The 20267-nt window shown below is 47.6% G+C and overlaps 1 protein-coding gene across 1 annotated transcript in view; it reads right to left on the bottom strand.

Moving 5' to 3' along the window:
* The window catches only part of HIP1R (huntingtin interacting protein 1 related), a 482407-nt gene extending 462970 nt beyond the window's left edge, over nucleotides 1-19437 (bottom strand). Inside the window, exon 1 of the mRNA XM_078667577.1 lies at nucleotides 19126-19437. Coding sequence (XP_078523703.1) covers nucleotides 19126-19224 — 99 coding nt within the window. The 5' untranslated portion in view covers nucleotides 19225-19437. The remainder of the gene's footprint in view (nucleotides 1-19125) is intronic.
* Nucleotides 19438-20267: the final 830 nt, after the last annotated feature.

Genomic DNA, 20267 nt, shown 5'->3' with positions numbered 1-20267 from the left:
CTGTCTGCACGTGCTAGCGTCCAGTCTTGAGGCCTGTGACTCGGGGGTGTTGGGCGCCTGGTGCCCGAACAGCCTCTCCATAGCTGCCCGTGGGCGTCAATCTGCGTCTGAAGGTAAGAGGGTGCCTTTATCAGCAGCCTTCTTATCATTTCCAAACAGAGCTCCCAGTCAGTGTCTTGTGGACACAGCCACTCGGAGGCAATCAGCAAACAAGCAAAGAAAGCATGTCTACAGAAAAAAGATCTTGATATGCTTAAGCTCTGAAATGTATGTGTCTGCCTTGTAAAGTTGCAGCGAGCAGTTAAACTGAAAGCTAAATCAAGCGCGTGAATCTACAAAAAAAATAGTTGATATGCTTGAGCTCTGAAATGTATCAGTCTGCCTTGTATAGTTGCAGCGCACAGTGAAAATGAAAGCTAAATCAAGTGCGCGGTGGGTGCGTGTGAAAGCTAACATCGCTAGAGGAGAGGAGACGCCATGCGCGTGCACATGTCCTGTCCGGGGCACGCACATGTCCTGTCCCCCTTCGCCCACCAAACAGACAACAAGTCTCTCCAAGGCTGATCAGCGAATGCGCTGCATCGCTCAGCGAGACCTAAAAAGCTGTATTCCTATTCATTGCTGCCCAACTACTTGTTGCTGTTGCCTTTTTAGGTGTGCTCCTTTCTCTTCAGTGTCCTACAGAGTTCACTTCCCAACGCATCTGCAGTGGTTAAGCTCGGGAATCGTTCCAGGCATGGATTAGGAAAGGATTATGGGTTGGGTGCAGTCGTCTAAACAAAGTCTGCAATCCATCATTGACTAAAGTAATTCAAAGAGGAGGGATGCATGTGAAATTACGCCCCTAAGCCTGTCAATTTGAAGCTGTTCTTTAAGGCTCCGCAAGGGATCCCATGAATTAGTTCTGTAGCTGGTAGTTCCACCTGAGCGGGCTAAGGGGACACTTTCTTACCCAAGCGCTGCGAAAGGTAAGAAGTTGCACACACAGACTTCCTACTTTCACATTGTGATTCCTGCCTGCCCCCTGCACTGGGAGGACACCGGTTCTCAAGCGTTGACCTCTTCACCTCCAAGTAGCCTATCAGTTGTTTATTTGGGTTCTTTTTTTCTGCAATGATGCTGCAACTACCTTTCCTTTATTTGATCACAAATATGTGTATTTCTGCAGATGCTCTTATAAGATGCTATGTTGTCTGTTTTGTACCTGTGTCCATCATCTATGATGTCCAGTTCATATTGCTATTACTGGGAGCTCAGAATGTTCTCATTTTAGTGCATAGCCTTGCGAGTCCATACAGTGTGGTCGCCTCGTCACTATCAAAGTTCTTGTCTTCAACCGCTCACAGCGCTCTTGAGTTTCCCCTAGTCCATGTAGGAGAATATCAAGGGTTAGATTTTTTTTCTTCGCATTCTAGCGCTAAGAGTCTGGTTTACCCCACTATTAATTCAGAGGTACAATGATAGATTTTGCCGGTTTTCACATAATTTCTAAACTCTAGCACCGGGCAAAAAATGCATAGGAGGAAGCATCTTACCAAAATGATCCGAATTGGGGGGGGGGGGGCTCATGCGTCACTCCATCTTCTGACCCGGAATACTTCCAATATGTCTACCGTCATGGTCCCGCCCACAGCTAGCATGCAACTTCAGCTGTGAGCAATGACGTTCTGTTTACACCCACACAAGCGGTCAACGCAGATATTGTGCACGTGTTACTGCGTTGTGAAAAGCGTTGGTGAATCACACTTCGTTGGGAAATTAGTATAATACACCCCCGATTTGAGTGGGAAAAACACAACTAACACTTACCTCAATCACATTCCCTCAGGTACAGCTGGTTAGAAAATTCCAGCAACCAAGATCATAACTGAAAAGTGCAAAACTCAGCGTTTTCTCTTCCACTCTTGCCTTCTTTGTTTTTGAGGGATCAGGGGGTTTGGAATGAACTGATCTCACAGAAGTCACGGCTAATCTGCACGATTTATACCGCGATTAATTCCAAGTGATGTGTAAAGCAAGGGAGATGACGGTACTCTCTGCCTACGCTGTACAAAGGCGCACACACCCCTCCAGTTTCAACATATGCCAAAAATGTAACCTGTGCTCAAGTTATTGAGGCCTACTCCAATGCACAAGTGTATATTAGACTAGTTTGTTCCAGCATTTGGATCATTTTATGAACACTTCATACAGTAGCTGTTTAATAAACCAGTGGAATACTTTGTAAATATTTGCATACATTAACTTAACGGGTCCAAAATGGCTTTAACAAGCAGATCCAACAGTATATGAAATGCATCCAGTGTGAACCACACAATGTTCAGACACTGTCTTTTTCAATCTTGTGGTATATGGATGTGTGGCAATTGGCTTCACCAGTTTAAAGGGAACTCATCAATTTAAAAAGTTTGGAAATTGTATATAGGCTCAGGAGAAGTCTTGGAAATTTCAAACTGTAGTGTGCGCTACATTTTTTACACTATTGCTAGAATGCTTTTTTTCGACCAAGATATTAACACCTCCACCGTCCACTATTTTATCTCACTGTACCGCCTGCCAAGGGTTGGCAAGATCTCTGTAACCATCCAAAGATCTTATTCATGTTATCCCGATGCCAGGTATTCTAATACCACATTATACGTAGAGCTCCCAACTCCTTCCTTCTTATTAGAGTTACTGAAGTTTAATTTGATCTATGTTTTGCTTTTCTTACAGTGGACACCCACTATAGGAAGAAAGCCTACAGGTAGATTCAGTCTGACAGATTCATCCAATCCCAGCACAGAAAAAAACAAATCCCTACTCCATTAGGACCTACATCCATACAGCACAACACCAAGTACTGTATATGAACGGACAACAATCAATAAGCAAACAAAGTAAATGAGAAGAAACAAAACTGTTCAATAGTTCTGCAGCAAAGCACCCATAAATGTAAAAAAAGAACATCAGAGGAATACAAGTGTGCCAGATTCCTGAATCACTCAGTATTGACAAAAATTCCGGATTGTTCGGACCACTGCTTCCAAGTGAACACACTGCTACCCAAACTATTTGCTAAAATGATGGCACATAGTGCATCTGTAGAGTGTTAGAAAAAGCATCTGCGCCCCCAAAATTAGAATAAATAGTAAATAAATGAAGAAAATGGTAAGAATTAATGTGTTTACATTTTTCGGGCTGCGCCAAACACATCACGCAACGGGTCGCTCTGTCGCCGGCCCACAGTGGTTTATTTGGGAGACATATGCACGGATGCATGAATAGGTTAAAGCGTTCACAAAGTGGAGGACAGCTTAATCCCAGTTTACAGTCTCACAGGAGATGGGCGGTCTCCCCACGACTTTGAAGTTATTCCGGTAATGCAAGTGGTGGTGGGGCAGGGGAAGGTTGGGGGAGGAAGTGGGGGGAGGGTAATTAAGGAATGGAAGAACACCCTAATTTTTTGGTGAAGTGAGGCTCTAAAGTCTATTAGAGGTGCTCAACAAAGCACCAAATCAGCAATTTTCACAAGCAGGAACCCAAGGAGCCGGCATGAACGACCTCTGTATCGGACAGTGTTTTTAGGACCTCATTTACCTAGACATGTATGCCCAGATGATTCCTGGCAATCCTAGTGAGGGCCACGAATAACGCGCTACAACACCGCACCCTAAAATACCCATACACAGCGCAGAACCCTAGACCACAAACTCTACAACTGGGTACCATCAAATCACCAAAGGTTAACAGTGATGTTGTGCTTCTTTTTTGCTAATCTCCGTTTACCTGATTTTTCATAAATATTTCTGGTTAATCATTTATCAAGCAGGTTAAAATTTTTCTAGGAATAGGAACTTTTAGGAAAACAGTGCATCAAGCTTAGATTTTAAGTGTCATTTATTTTTAGCAACGCGATTTGCTGGGCTTCAGATATATTTTGCCAGGATGATCCACATCATTTTGACAGTCTGGCTATTGGCAAATTAGTAGGGATGCTTTAGAGGAAGGCCTTGACTGACTGAATAATACAATTAACTTAAGGAAAAATTGCTTTCAGGAATTTACAAAAATTGGATTCTATACGATGGAACAAGAACAGGCAAGGGACATCCCCTTTTTTTGTTCCTTTATATACATAGCTAGGGCTTACAAACCGAAAGACATAACACAAAGAACACGTCCAAACACAAAATATAACTCTCTCATTAAAGGGGAGCATTGTGGCAGACAGTGACGGTTCCATGTGAGGTATGCAGCTTATGTAGTAAATACCTGCTATTCTGAGTTTTTGCTCTGAAAATTGGGCATAAAGTGGAATTTGGTGCTTACCACAAAATTGGGCATCTATCCGCATTATCTGCCTATTTTCTATAGTAAGTGGACCTACCTAAATTTACCTGGGGAAATATTGTGAGGGTGTGTATAGACTACAAAACTCCGAGGATAGCTACTATATATATCAGATTTCAATGCCTCACTTGCAATCAGGGTGATAGCTCGATGTGTGGACACTCTCTGCCCCGCAGCATTTGAAACACTGAAGCGGGTGCTGACAAGGTTCTCTTCTCTCCATCAATTTGCAGGAAGCATCAGAAAAGGTACATAGCTCAGGAACATATGTTGTCAATGTGCTAAATGAACCTTAGAGACATCACTAGCTATGTGAAGCATTAGAGAAGTGAAGCCCACAAGAGGGTCTCTGTGTCTTAAGAAATAAAAAACCTGGGAGAGGGAGCACGCAGGGACAGATGAAGTTTAAGTATTCAAAAATTGAATACAACCTTGGATTACTCAGGCATCAACAGACAAAAAAAAGACAATTTTACAAATTGCGTGAGGATTCCAGGACAGTAGGATCCATGCCAGATTTTCAGGATAATTGCTGACTGTGTAAATGAGTTCTGTTTAGGTTCATTGAAGGTTTGTGGGTGTCAAAGGATCCGACCCCCAAATCTACCTTGGACAGCTCTGTCCTAAAAAGGCACACAGAAGATAGGGCTGTTTACTGGCAGTAGCAACCAGATGGAGAGATTGGAAACACCAAAGGTAATACACAGGAGTATTCTGACCCAATATAAACGGCATAATAAAATAAAAATGGTCGTCTTTACATTTTAACCAGCTACAAGCCAGTAACCTAAACATCCATTGGCATTCTTCTGGGCAACCAATAAGTGAGATTTACCTGCCTTGTCTTCTAGCCTATTGTTGTAGGATAATTGCCGCCCTTGATGTACATGCTAACCGGGCCAACTCCCTTTACTGTAAAGCGCTGAAACGTGTCATTAACATTTACATGCCAGACTGGTATTTCTTGCTGCCTTCTCAAACAAGACAATGTGGATTACGTCAAGATGTGGTCTGCTTCACTTCTCTGTCATGCATGGCAACATTTTAGAAGAGGTAAGTGGGAGACTTAAAATAAAAATAATCGGGAGAATGTATTTCCCCCATTGACTCTTATTGAAGCAGAGGCAATTTAATTTTTTTTTAAATCTCTCAAAGACGTCACCACGTTTGACAGAACAACACTTGCATTTGGACAGGACTATCTGTAATAACTGCAACACAGCACGTGTTTTTTTGGTATCATAGACTTAGACGTGCTTTTTGATTTTTTGCATGATTTTACTTTCAAAAGGGTAAACGTGTTGTATGGAAAATTGTGCTTAATCAGTGGTTTTAATAACCAAATAGGGAAGTCACCCGCCGAAGTGTAATGGTACTCCCCTTTCTTACTTTACCTCACCTTGAGAGCAGGGGGAAGAAGGGCACATGCGTGGGAGCCCCATGAATGACATACTTTTTACTACAACGCAACTATACTTGGTATAGAAAATACTTGTCCCAGTTAAGATGGAGCCCCTGAGTTGCATCATTTTTGTCTTGCAAACTGAGGCGCATGTGTGAATTCTTCCTTTTACATTCTGATGGTAGCATGCATCATTTTGATTAGGGGTTGCTTGACTTTTGAGGAAGGAGTTACCACTGTACACAAGACAGCAGGTAATGTAATTGGAAGCAATGCAATTTATAAATGTTAAAAATGACAGGACTTTCAAGCTCCCCAACTATTCATCACCACAATAAGGGAAATACATATTAATAACGTTGGTACGTTCACTAGATATTGCCTGGCCTCATCATCAGCAAACAACCAGCACAGACCAAATAGGTCCTAGATGAACAAACAACGCAGCTTAATGGATGAGTACATATCCCATGAGAATCAAAACTTAGCAAACTTGAAAACAGTCTCTCGGACAGTTATTTCCTTATTTCCTAATACCAGAACACAATCACTTCTGATAAAACTGGGATCGAGATATCAAAAACACGGATACTTTACTGGGAGGACTTTCTGCTGCCTCAGTAGTACAATGGGATGCCTTCTGCCACCATGCAAAAAAGTGACAGTTATCCCGCCACGGAAGTGATGTCTCTTCCGTTATTACGCCCGATATTTTCTCTACAGAAACATGCATTTAACTCTGCCTTGATGCATGTTTATCCATGCTAAATTGAAAATACTGCAATTTCCACTCTTTAACACGGTCATATACTATTTTCTGTAGCAGTGTGATACGGAAAGAAATGAGGACCTTAAAAGAGAGATTTTTGCTATCCTGGAAATCCAATTCCAAGTCTAATTATGACACTCCATATCAAATTGGTGTAACAACCCACAGCAAATCTGACACAAATGTATTGATTAACTGAAAATCAGAACACCAATCAATATGCAAATTAAAACCACTTCAGTGCTAATGACAAGGTGAACTCGTCCTGTAGAATGGCATTTCCCAAATCTTAGCATTGAAGTAAATATAGGTTGTCCATAATGAAAAATCCACAAAATTAGGCCTTAGACGCAAATAAAAATCTGTTTCTTAGTACTGTAGATCCTAAAATGGGATTAGGCTACTGTGTCACATAAAAGTGAAAATATATTCAATTACTACACACACAGGAACCCCCACTTCCCTCTGTCAACTGACCAACAATGCCCACTTGTGAGCAAAACTAAACTACACCCCTTCTGCCAATTCCTGCCTTAAGTCACGGACCTGCTTACATCAGCTGAAAGATACACTCAGCCATATCTAAATTCTGTTGCGCATAAACAGTCACCCACACTCCTCTACCGGGAACATATATGTATGCCTACACCCGTCACCTCTGCCCAGGTCATTAGAAAGACAAACTCCATGCCCCTCTATCCTCCACTGCCTTAATGGGTGACCACAAGGACAAATGGAGGGGTGGGGTGTGTGGTTATATGACATACCTAACTGGTCCACTGTTTTTATTTTACCTACTGTTTTTATTTTACCTACCTTAACCAAACACCTATCTAAATCCCATGGGGTCTGAGCAGCATTTGCCTTTATTTTTTTATTAATGATTTCTGCACCCCTTTTCCACTTTTTTTTGTTCCTGTATTTTGTATGCATTTTTGCTTCACGCCCTTTTGTATCAACACATAGACCCTGGCTAGGTAAAACCCTTTCCTAAATCATACTACTATTGCATGAAAACCTAACCCCTTGTTGACTAATCACAAAATGTGTTATTATACAAAAAAAATAAGCAAAGTCATGGTACCATTTTGGAATGTGGACGCAACCGCCCCTTCCGTGGATGTCTTTTTAATGACATTTCTGAGGGTGTGTCTTTTGTTTACAGAGATGTGTGGAGGCAAACTTGCCTAATAGCAGGAATCCAGTTCCACCTCTACGCAGCAGCAGAAAGAATCTGCACTGGCATGTCATGCCTCCGTGATTAAAAAAAACTTGTCCGTGAATACAAACAGGTTTTACAACAACAACAACATTCATAACGTGTTAGAAATGAGAGTGCAAATTAGCCCAGCCTCTTAAAAGACGCAAAAGGACTGTTGTCATGGTGTCCAATGCAAGGACAGCAAGACACCGCTGAAGATTACTCTTTACCATCTGCGAGGCACTTTAAGAGAGACTCAGCGCATACACTTTGAGGAAGATAAATCAGGTACCACTGAGATCGATAACGGTACAAAATGGGTGCCAACAACTTGGGTTACCATACACATTGACTACAACTGAGTTGAGTAAGAGCGTGCTGGAGTACCACGAGTCTTGCCACACCACTCTAACTCTGTGGGACCAGTCGGCAAGATTGCACCGCATTTGTAAAACGTACTGCTGGGTGACAGCCGCCCAGGTGACCACAAAAGAGCCAGATTCAATATAGATGCAATTCTTCTCTCTTACAGAATTCCAAACAGTAAGCTAGTCCTAAAGTATCTTATTTGTATTTATTTCAAAAGTTTTATAGAGTGCCAACATGACCCCTGGGGGTATCCGAGTGCTTTACAATTTAGTGATCATGAAAGGTACAGGAAGTAGTAACAGTAAGCCAACAAATGATCAAATGTGGCCACCATCAGAGGTAGTCCAAGGATTGTCAGTGTCCCACAACTATCTAGGCCCCTCTCACAGCTAGTTTTAGGGAAACTATAAACGGCATCACCAAATGTCCTGCTCCAATCCAAAGATCTTATGAAGAACACATATAGCCTCTTCTAAATGCAAACCAGGCTGTCAGCCAACAAATTCTAAATTAGTACTCGGATATCCTAAACAGAGGCCAGCCAGCCATCTCTGCTTGTTCCTTACCTTGTAGTTCCAGCCACATCCATCAGTAAATGAGGAGCTCTGGAGTGGTCTTTAACTCCATGCCCTCCTTAAACAGCCACAATCTGAGCAGGTTTGAAAAAAAATGTCCAACACCAACAATTTAGACGATCATACTACTTGGCACCACCACAATTGGTGAACGACACCTGGAACAGTGGATTCCGAGCTGAAATACTGAGACATCACACACACGGAGAATGAAATTCAAGAACAGTAATCTTTCCAAAACCCTGCAGACAAGTTTATTTTGTGTCAACAACTCAAAACCGGTTTTCTGCAGACAGTGAATTAAGGTGACACAACACAGTCTACCTACTTAGAGAATTACAATCGGGGAGCGGGACATACTTTCAATAGGTCTAAATAGATACTACACCGTCGCTCAAAAACCACGGTAATCCACCTTCCCATGGCAACCACAGCACGTGCCCACCAATGCAACAACCACCAATGTGAGTGCTGAACTCACACCAGCGATGGACACCTGGATGCACTCGCATTGGTGATGCCGTTTGTAGTTTGTCCTCAAACTAGTTGGTTTAACAAGCACAGGCATTTAAAACACTCAGCCAAATGCACAGCATTACTGGTCTTCTTTTTAAACTGATGCAATTATCCGCTGTGCGAACAAAAACCAAAAAGCAGGCAACAGCCCAAGTCTTCCAGGGACTATGCTGTACTCAAGTCTGGAAGAAAAATGATCTATTTGGAATCAGAAGAGGAGATCAAGCTTTGTCGCCAAGTTAATATTTGTCGACTCAGGAGATCACGGTTCAAACACAAGCTTCCCCACTCAACCAAAGCCGTGATACTGCCCAAGTAGTCACGGAGTCATTGCCTGTATCTGCCAAATATATGAGCTACTGCAAGTAGATAACTCACAAAATGAGGTGGCACTTTAAAAAAAATGAACATTACCATCTCCACATTTTTTATGAATCTTATCATTACATTGTAATAAATAAACCATCTGAAAATAATTTAATATGACTTGACTACAAACAATACTACAATAAGTAAAGGCCATCAAAAATAAGGAAATACCTTCACCAATAATAACTATCTCCTGTGCAATACCGAATCTTAAAAAATAATTTATATTCTGCAAAACACAGAGTTAAAACTGCAAATATTCCAATAACTACATCCTCAGTATGATTTACAAATTCTTCCAAACACTGATATTGAGGCCATTTGCACAATTTAAACATACGTTTTTAGTAATTTATCAAAGGAGAACGCGATTCTACACCTGCTCTTCTGAAATAAATTGCCTCGTTGATTTGCGAGATCGTTTAATTTAGTTGGATTGCAGCAGGTTATTTTGCGGTCAATTCAGAATTGCTGAAGACACGCCAATATGAGTCACAACAAATATATATTAAAGTCAAGATGCAGAATGCATTCATTAATAGGTTTGAAATGCACAGAGGGTAAAATCATGCACCAAGTGTAGTCATGGCTTCTTCACAAGAGCTCTGCACTTATTCTCCGAACCTCCAAGCACAGTAGCACTATTACTCCAAAAATCACAGGTGTGAGAGGAAGTGACATCACACAAACTGTTCCAAAATATTATTAGGGGAAGTAACACCAGAAACTAGGACCATGACAATAAGTCGTTACACGTTTTTTACATAAAAAAAAAAAAACTTAGGTTGCACGATATTCAAACAAGCAACTAATCTCCTTTTGAAAATTGAAGGGGGAACAGTAATTTTACATATGCATTCATCCGTAATGTTAATGCTGCATTACAAGACCTGATGCTGTTTGCAATTGTATTCTAATAATTAAAAAAAAATTACATTAACATAAGCTAAAGTAATACTTACTCTAAACATCAAAATTCTGATTTAATCGAATAGCTGTAAGCAGCAACAAGAAGGTAAAGACTTTAACCTCCTGTCTACTGAAATGAGAGGGGAAAGAAGATCTTGGGGACAGACCTGGGCGGCTGAGCCGCCTCGCCTGTTTTCTTAGGCCTTCGGTCTGGCTGGCACGCTGAACTTGGCACAGCACAGTGCTTTCCTGCCATGTCCATCGAGGCGGAAGCGCCACAGATGATGATGAAATTAGACAAGCTTCTGCATGGAGGCAACTTAATCCAACGAAACACATGACCCCACTGACTGCGTGAAATGCGAGAACTGACAAGGTTTGTGGGTTCCATTTTCTGCATTCATGAAGAACAACTTGGGCACACTTCAAAGTGTTTTGTTGAAAATAACATTTAGTCAAGCAATTAAAAAGCTAGATAAGTGCAGGGACAACGTTTTAAACAATGGTTCTGTATAAAGTACAGATCACAGAAAACAATGGTGTTCTTCTACACAACACCAGTGTGTGTAGAGAAAAACCTGCAAAAGGTATAAACTTGGAGAACGAAATTGGGGAAAAACAATAATTTAAAAAGAAAAAGATATATGACAAAGGCAGGATTTCTGAAACGAGTTTGTTTGTATATGTGTTTCGCCAATACATCTGTAACTGGATTTACTAAGTAAGAAGGGGGGGGGGGAGGTGTGTGTGTAACTGGAGATTATGTTTTTAGATACATTTCAGGTCTTTCAATAGTTATTTTTTTCTGTCAACTAATTACCTGCCTAAAACAAATCTATGCCATACGGGAAAATGTGTAAACTTACTTCAAATGCACATTTCTGAGCGCGGAATATTCGATCTGTACAAATCTGAAAATACCCAATATCTTCGAGCTCAAGAGGACCAGTATTCACTTGAAACCATCAAACCAGAGCCTGGAATCACCTCACAGAACTTCTCCCCCTCACACCACAGGCCCGGTGCAGGCCACCACAGTCAGACCCCAGCAGGTCTCTGAGGAAGCGAGCCTGTCCCTGTGCAGCCACCGCCTCATAGCCCATCCTTCTTCTGTGACTTTATTTACATTACATCAGCATTCAGGCCAATCAATGAGCCTAGAGGGGTTCCGGGAAGGACTCGCACCTCGTGCTATCAGAGCCCGGCCCATCACATCCTCACAGTCAAGATGGGCTCAGTATCAGCTGCATCCACAGCACCGCTGCAGCAAGCACTTGTGCACCACCAGGTCGAAGCCCCCCTGCAGCAGGCGGCGGTGACCCAGGTTACTAAACCCCTTGGCATGAAACGGTTATTGACGTATGCATTCCCGCTGCATTTCCTAGTCTACAAAGTTTGCATCTCCGCAAGGTATGCATTCCCTACCGCATCTGCCTTCCCATCGGGTATGCATCCCCTACCGCATCTGCCTTCCCACCAGGTATGCATCCCATACCACATCTGCCTTCCCACCAGGTATGCATCCCATACCACATCTGCCTTCCCACCAGGTATGCATCCCTTGCCGCATCCGCCTTCCCATCGGGTATGCATCCCCTACCGCATCTGCCTTCCCACTAGGTATCCATCCCCTACCGCATCTGACTTCCCATCGGGTATGCATCCCCTACCGCATCTGCCTTCCCACCAAGTATGCATCCCATACCGCATCTGCCTTCCCACCAGGTATGCATCCCCTACCGCATCTGCCTTCCCATCGGGTATGCATCCCCTACCGCATCTGCCTTCCCATCGGGTATGCATCCCCTACCGCATCTGCCTTCCCATCGGGTATGCATCCCCTACCGAATCTGCCTTCCCATCGGGTATGCATCCCCTACCGCATCTTCTTTCCCACCAGGTATGCATCCCCTACCGCATCTGCCTTCCCACCAGGTATGCCTCCCATACCGCATCTGCCTTCCCACCAGGTATGCCTCCCATACCGCATCTGCCTTCACACCAGGTATGCCTCCCATACCGCATCTGCCTTCACACCAGGTATGCCTCCCATACCGCATCTGCCTTCCCACCAGGTATGCATCCCCTACCGCATCTGCCTTCCCATCGGGTATGCATCCCCTACCGCATCTGCCTTCCCATCAGGTATGCATCCCCTACCGAATTTGCCTTCCCATCGGGTATGCATCCCCTACCGCATCTGCTTTCCCACAAGGTATGCATCCCCTACCGCATCTGCCTTCCCACCAGGTATGCCTCCCATACCGCATCTGCCTTCCCACCAGGTATGCCTCCCATACCGCATCTGCCTTCCCACCAGGTATGCATCCCCTACCGCATCTGCCTTCCCATCGGGTATGCATCCCCTACCGCATCTGCCCTGCCACCAGGTATCCATCCCCTACCGCATCTGCCTTCCCATCGGGTATGCATCCCCTACCGCATCTGCCTTCCCATCGGGTATGCATCCCCTACCGCATCTGCCTTCCCATCGGGTATGCATCCCCTACCGCATCTGCCTTCCCATCGGGTATGCATCCCCTACCGCATCTGCCTTCCCATCGGGTATGCATCCCCTACCGCATCTGCCTTCCCACCAGGTATGCATCCCCTACCGCATCTGCCTTCCCACCAGGTATGTATCCTATACCGCATCTGCCTTCCCATCGGGTATCCATCCCCTACCGCATCTGCCTTCCCACTAGGTATCCATCCCCTACCGCATCTGCCTTCCCACTAGGTATCCATCCCCTACCGCATCTGCCTTCCCATTGGGTATGCATCCCCTACCGCATCTGCCTTCCCACCAGGTATGCATCCCATACCACATCTGCCTTCCCACCAGGTATGCATCCCTTGCCGCATCCGCCTTCCCATCGGGTATGCATCCCCTACCGCATCTGCCTTCCCACTAGGTATCCATCCCCTACCGCATCTGCCTTCCCATCGGGTATGCATCCCCTACCGCATCTGCCTTCCCACCAGGTATGCATCCCCTACCGCATCTGCCTTCCCATCGGGTATGCATCCCCTACCGCATCTGCCTTCCCATCGGGTATGCATCCCCTACCGCATCTGCCTTCCCATCGGGTATGCATCCCCTACCGCATCTGCCTTCCCATCGGGTATGCATCCCCTACCGCATCTGCCTTCCCATCGGGTATGCATCCCCTACCGCATCTGCCTTCCCATCGGGTATGCATCCCCTACCGAATCTGCCTTCCCATCGGGTATCCATCCCCTACCGCATCTGCTTTCCCACCAGGTATGCATCCCCTACCGCATCTGCCTTCCCACCAGGTATGCCTCCCATACCGCATCTGCCTTCCCACCAGGTATGCATCCCCTACCGCATCTGCCTTCCCGTCGGGTATGCATCCCCTACCGCATCTGCCTTCCCATCGGGTATGCATCCCCTACCGAATCTGCCTTCCCATCGGGTATGCATCCCCTACCGCATCTGCTTTCCCACCAGGTATGCATCCCCTACCGCATCTGCCTTCCCACCAGGTATGCCTCCCATTCCGCATCTGCCTTCCCACCAGGTATGCATCCCCTACCGCATCTGCCTTCCCATCGGGTATGCTCCCCTACCGCATCTGCCCTGCCACCAGGTATCCATCCCTTACCGCATCTGCCTTCCCATCGGGTATGCATCCCCTACCGCATCTGCCTTTCCATCGGGTATGCATCCCCTACCGCATCTGCCTTCCCATCGGGTATGCATCCCCTACCGCATCTGCCTTCCCATCGGGTATGCATCCCCTACCGCATCTGCCTTCCCACCAGGTATGTATCCTATACCGCATCTGCCTTCCCTTCGGGTATCCATCCCCTACCGCATCTGCCCTCCCACTAGGTATCCATCCCCTACCGCATCTGCCTTCCCACTAGGTATCCATCCCCTACCGCATCTGCCTTCCCATTGGGTATGCATCTCCTACCGCATCTGCCTTCCCATCGGGTATGCATCCCCTACCGCATCTGCCTTCCCATCGGGTATGCATCCCCTACCGCATCTGCCTTCCCATCGGGTATGCATCTCCTACCGCATCTGCCTTCCCACCAGGTATGCATCCCTGCATTTGCCTGAACACTAGGTATGAACCCAGCCGCTTCTGTCTTCCCACCAGGTATGCATCCAATACCACATCTGCCTTCCAAACAGGTATTTTTTTTATTTTATAGAGTTTTATTATAGTGCGAACTTGGACCCGAAGGTATCAGGTATCAGAGCGCTTTACATGGCACCAGTTGCTTTACAGGAAGACACATTTTTTTGGGGGGGGTTAGGCACGGGGAGATAAAGTGATTTGACCGCAATCACAGGATGTTCAGCGTCGTTGCCGAGACTCTAATCCAGTTCCCCAGATTGGAGGTCGACCGCCCTAGCCATTAGGCCAACTCCTCATGCTAGATATGCCTCTCCCACTGCATCTTCCTTATCAACAGGTATGCATCCCCTACTGCATGTCCCTGAACACTAGGTATCAACCTTAGCCGCATGTGGTCTTCCACTAGGAATGTATCACAGCAATACGAGCCTGTCTACCAGCAATGCATCTCCTAGAACTTCTCCATGCCCACCAGGGTTACAACTCATGCAGCATGTGCTTGACGACTAGGTATACTTTAGAATAATATGTGCCTGTCCACCGGTATACATCCCCTGCAGCATGTACCGGTCGACTGGGTATGCATCCACTCCAGCAAGTGCATGCCTAGCTGGTATGCATCCCCTGCAGCATGCCCCTGTTCACCGTGTATACATCACCTATAGATTCTGCATCTTCACAGCTTAACAGCATGCCCTTGTCAGCTGCATTTATCTGGTCACATTTGCTGTGCTTCAGAGACAGAGGTCGAATGTCAAACTACGTCTCCTGACAATTTGTTACTTATGTTTTTTAACCAGGAGATTGGTGTTTACAAACTTCTCACTTTGCAGTCAGTGAAAGAAAAGAAGGTGAATTATGTGACAGTCCTACTGGGTAACAGGAAGTGTGAAAGTAAAGGCTGTAGAATGTCATTTTTTAGTACCACACAACAAAATGCAAATTCATATAAATGAGCTGTACACATTCAGCAGTAAGGAAAGCAAAAGTGATGGGTTTTTTTTGTAATTCTGAAGTGCGATGGAAACAAAGATTTCAATTGGATCAAATCAAGACACTTTAGCTGGTGATGTACAGATGACACATATTCACTGAAAACCATTTGCCACATATCATCATTTGCGGTACAAAAGGGGGTGGTGATGGACGGAGCATCTGAATCAATCAAACACTCACACCCAGTCAAAAGATCTGGGTTTAATCCATCACCGTTCTTTAGCCCACTCTGCCACCCCAGTTCAGACATGGCTATATGCAAATCAGTCTGACCCTGTGCCTCATGGGAACAGTCCAGCCCGAACTGCCAAGCCATGTCTTCCCTGGACCGGAATCAAGCTTCCGAAGACTGGTTTCTGGCATTCCAGCCGTCTTCAGCCCGGCTTGCTTGAATCCAGTGGCAAAGTGAGCAAGGGACTCACGTCTGAGCATACCCTGCCACACTTATGGCGGCCAAAAGCGGTACAAAAGGGGGTGGTGATGGACATATCATTTGTGCACAATATATTGTGCAAATGTAGTGCCCATTTTAATGGAAAATGTGCTGCCTATAAATGACAAAGCGCTCCCACACGATGCTTTAGTTACATTCGAAGATTGTCCTGCTCATGTCCTTTCAAGCTAGGTGTGTCGCAAATGTTTGTTGTTTTAAAAACTGGGTGATGGGTCTTGAAAGTTTGGGAAGTACTGCTCTAAAGTATCCCTATCAGACTGTATCTGGCCCCAGTTATCCCCATCCAACTATAGCTGCTCCTTCTGACCTGCAGTACAGCTATAGCCTATACATGCCCCAAGGTATGCATAGTTGTCTATACCTAAATTCCTAAAAGCACATGAGCATGTACCTGCCCCTCAGTGACTAAATGGTAGTACATACCTGCACCGGAATCTATCCCCAACAGAATGTACCCTACATATGAGCCACACTGCGATATGCTAGCAATAAGTAAATATCGCAGGTATTCCCAAGTTATCTCTACCTGTTCCTCATGTATTGACAATAGAATGTATCTGCCCCCAGGTCTCCCCATCAGGGCGTACCTACCCCTCGGTGTTCCCACGAGAGTGTACCTGCCCCCTGGTATTCCCATCAGTATGAATCTGCCCTCAGTAGCCCCATCAGAGTGAGCCTACCCTTAGTAGCCCCATCGGAGTGTACTTGCCCCCAGGTATCTGCATCAGAGTACCTGCCCCCTCACCCCCCCCCCCCACCTTACTGGTATCCCCTTCAGAGCATACCTACCCCCAGTATATCCTTATCAGAGTGCACCTGCCCTCAGGTATCCCCCCATCAGAGTGTAACTCTCCACCCAGGCATTTACGGAGTGCACCTGCCCCCCAGGTATGCCCGTCAGAGTGCACCTGCCCCAGGTATCCCCATCAGAGTGTAACACTCCACCCAGGTATTCCCAGACTGCACCTGCCCCCAGGTATCCCCATCAGAATACACCTGCCCGGTGTATCCCCATCAGAGTACACCTGGCCCCACGTATCACCGTCAGAGTACATCTGTCCACCAGGTATCCTCATCAGAGTACACCTGCCCCCCGCACCCCAGGTAGCCTCAAAGTAACTCTCCACCCAGGTATCCCCATCAGAGAGCACCTGCCCCCAGGTATCCCCATCAGAGTGCACCTGCCCCCAGGTATCCCCATCAGCATACACCTGTCCCCACGTATCCCCGTCAGCATACACCTGTCCCCACGTATCCCGTCAGAGAGCACCTGCCCCCAGGTATCCCCGTCAGAGAGCACCTGCCCCCAGGTATCCCCGTCAGAGTGCACCTGCCCCCAGGTATCCCCACCAGAGTGCACCTGCCCCCAGGTATCCCCACCAGGATGCACCTGCCCCCAGGTATCCCCACCGGGATGCACCTGCCCCCAGGTATCCCCACCGGGATGCACCTGCCCCCAGGTATCCCCACCGGGATGCACCTGCCCCCAGGTATCCCCACCAGGATGCACCTGCCCCCAGGTATCCCCACCAGGATGCACCTGCCCCCAGGTATCCCCACCAGGATGCACCTGCCCCCAGGTATCCCCACCAGGATGCACCTGCCCCCAGGTATCCCCACCAGGATGCACCTGCCCCCAGGTATCCCCACCAGGATGTACCTGCCCCGAGGTACCGCCACCAGGATGCACCTGCCCCCAGGTATCCGCCCCCCAGGATGCACCTGCCCCCAGGTATCCGCCCCCCAGGATGCACCTGCCCCCAGGTATCCCCCCCCAGGATGCACCTGCCCCCAGGTATCCCCCCCCCAGGATGCACCTGCCCCCAGGTATCCCCCCCCAGGATGCATCTGCCCTCAGGTATCCCCCCCCCAGGATGCACCTGCCCCCAGGTATCCCCCCCCAGGATGCACCTTCCCCCCGGTATCCCCACGAGGATGTACCTTCCCCCCCGGTATCCCCACCAGGATGTACCTTCCCCCCAGGTATCCCCACCAAGATGCACCTGCCCGAGGTATCCCCACCAGGATGCACCTGCCCCCAGGTATCCCTAGCAGGAAGCACCTGCCCCCAGGTATCCCTACCAGGATGCACCTGCCCCCAGGTATCCCTACCAGGATGCACCTGCCCCCAGGTATCCCTACCAGGATGCACCTGCCCCCAGGTATCCCTACCAGGATGCACCTGCCCCCAGGTATCCCCACCAGAATGCACCTTCTCCCCAGGTATCCCCACCAGGATGCACCTGCCCCCAGGTATCCCTAGTAGGAAGCACCTGCCCCCAGGTATCCCTAGTAGGAAGCACCTGCCCCCAGGTATCCCTACCAGGATGCACCTGCCCCCAGGTATCCCTTCCAGGATGCACCTGCCCCCAGGTATCCCTTCCAGGATGCACCTGCCCCCAGGTATCCTTACCAGGATGCACCTGTCCCCAGGTATCCCTACCAGGATGCACCTGCCCCCAGGTATCCCCACCAGGATGCACCCACCCCCATGATATACCAAACTGTATGCACCTACCCCCACCCAAGTATTGTCTAACTGCATTCATTGGACAGCAGAGTCTGTTCATACCCCCAGGCATCACGTGTGGTAGGTACATACGCGTTACGCCAGGTATTTCCACCAATACGTACCTGCCCCTCGAGCACTCACTGCAGTATTTACATACATCCCACGCATCCCCAGGAATATTAATCTGGCCCCAGAAATCCCTTGCCATTTATTCGCCATGTACCTCCTGGTCACTGATTACCCCCTGCTTTGCTGCTTTCTAGGGGAGAAAAGGGGGAGGGGCATGGTGGGTACCTTCAGCTCACTTGCTCTATCCTGGAACCAGATCACCACTTCTCCGGTTGCATATGCCGGATCCAGGTCGACCCTACAGCCCCAGCGCCTCCTGTCCTGGTCCAAGGTCACCCCTTCTCTCTTGGTATCGTCTGCCTCCCCACACTCACCCCCTGGCCCCACGGAGCACCCCTCCGTTCCACTGGTATCTCCCAGCCACAGGCACCTGGTCCCTCCTGGCTGGGGCAGGACCGGTCCATTCTCTGCCTGCTCCGGGGCCCCCCGTGTTCCACCCGGTGCACCCGGCGCCCCTTCCCCTCCCGCGGCGCTCACCTGGTTCTTGTCGAAGGTCTCCCTGTCGGTCTCCAGCCCGAGTCCCGCCCGCCGGCTCATCATGCGGGAGGGCACGTTCTTGATGGTGTTCATGTTCATGGTGCCGAGCGGAGGGCTCCCGCCCCGCTGGCTCTGCCCGCAGCCCCCGGCCCTGGCTCTCCGCCTCTCGCCGCTGCGCTGCTCCGTCCGAGCTCTACAGAGCCGCACCGCCTGCGAGCACGACGGGAAGGAGCGGAGCCCTGCCCATGTACTGCCTGCCCTGCCTGCTCAGCACCGGGAGGGCTGCCACCTACCGGCCGCCTGCGCACTCACACTCGGTCCGGCCCGCTGGAGCTCGGCCAAACAACCTGGGACCAAACTTGCACGTGTCCTCCCTCCAGTTTCCGGGGTCGTTTCCACAGCCGTGTTAAGTACTGATGGGGCCCCTGGCACAGCCAGGGTAGGATTGGGACAGAAAATAGGCCCGGGCACCAAATGGAAAGTGGACCAGTCAATTAGAAATCTAAAAACGTGGCCAATGTTTGCAAATTGGGGAAGTTTGGTACTTGTAAAAACGCTATAATAAGTGTCTTGTGCACAGCACAGGTTATTCTCCGTTGAAAAGACACACACAACAACCAGCGCAAACATAGTTTGCATCAGATGTTTTCGCACCTGTTCGGAGAAGGGGGGCACCAAAATATGGATGTGCCCAAGCTCGGACTGGCCTATAAAGCAATCGGGCAGTGCCTGATGGCTGGGCAGGTCTGACAGGTTAGTCTATGGGGCTTTTTTTTGTCTGTTTGTGGGCATTTTATGGTCCGCTGGGCAGGTTTACTGTTTATTTCCCTGATAACAAAACAAACATTGCCTGCAGCAAGTTCAAATACATGCAGTTTTCCATACTTCATACATGCCAACAACAGAAGCAATCTCAAGCGGAAGACAGCAAAAAAAAGCGATTTTTGTCTTACAAAATCGTGAGTCTCCCACCTGAGTCGGGTCTATTGGCATGTATGATACCTTGCAATATATTTATACTGGGGGCTTAGAATTTTACTATTGACTCCAATTTTTATTCCTTACTTTGACTTACAGTGTGACTACAGGGTTTTACGAGGCCTTCCTCCAGGGGGTTTAGTTGAACTTGGGTAAGAATATGT

Source organism: Lissotriton helveticus, chromosome 11 (genome assembly GCF_964261635.1).
Source record: "Lissotriton helveticus chromosome 11, aLisHel1.1, whole genome shotgun sequence".
Lineage (NCBI taxonomy): Eukaryota > Metazoa > Chordata > Amphibia > Caudata > Salamandridae > Lissotriton > Lissotriton helveticus.
The sequence above is the reverse complement of the archived record's forward strand: the minus strand, read 5'-3'. Positions and strand labels throughout refer to the sequence as shown.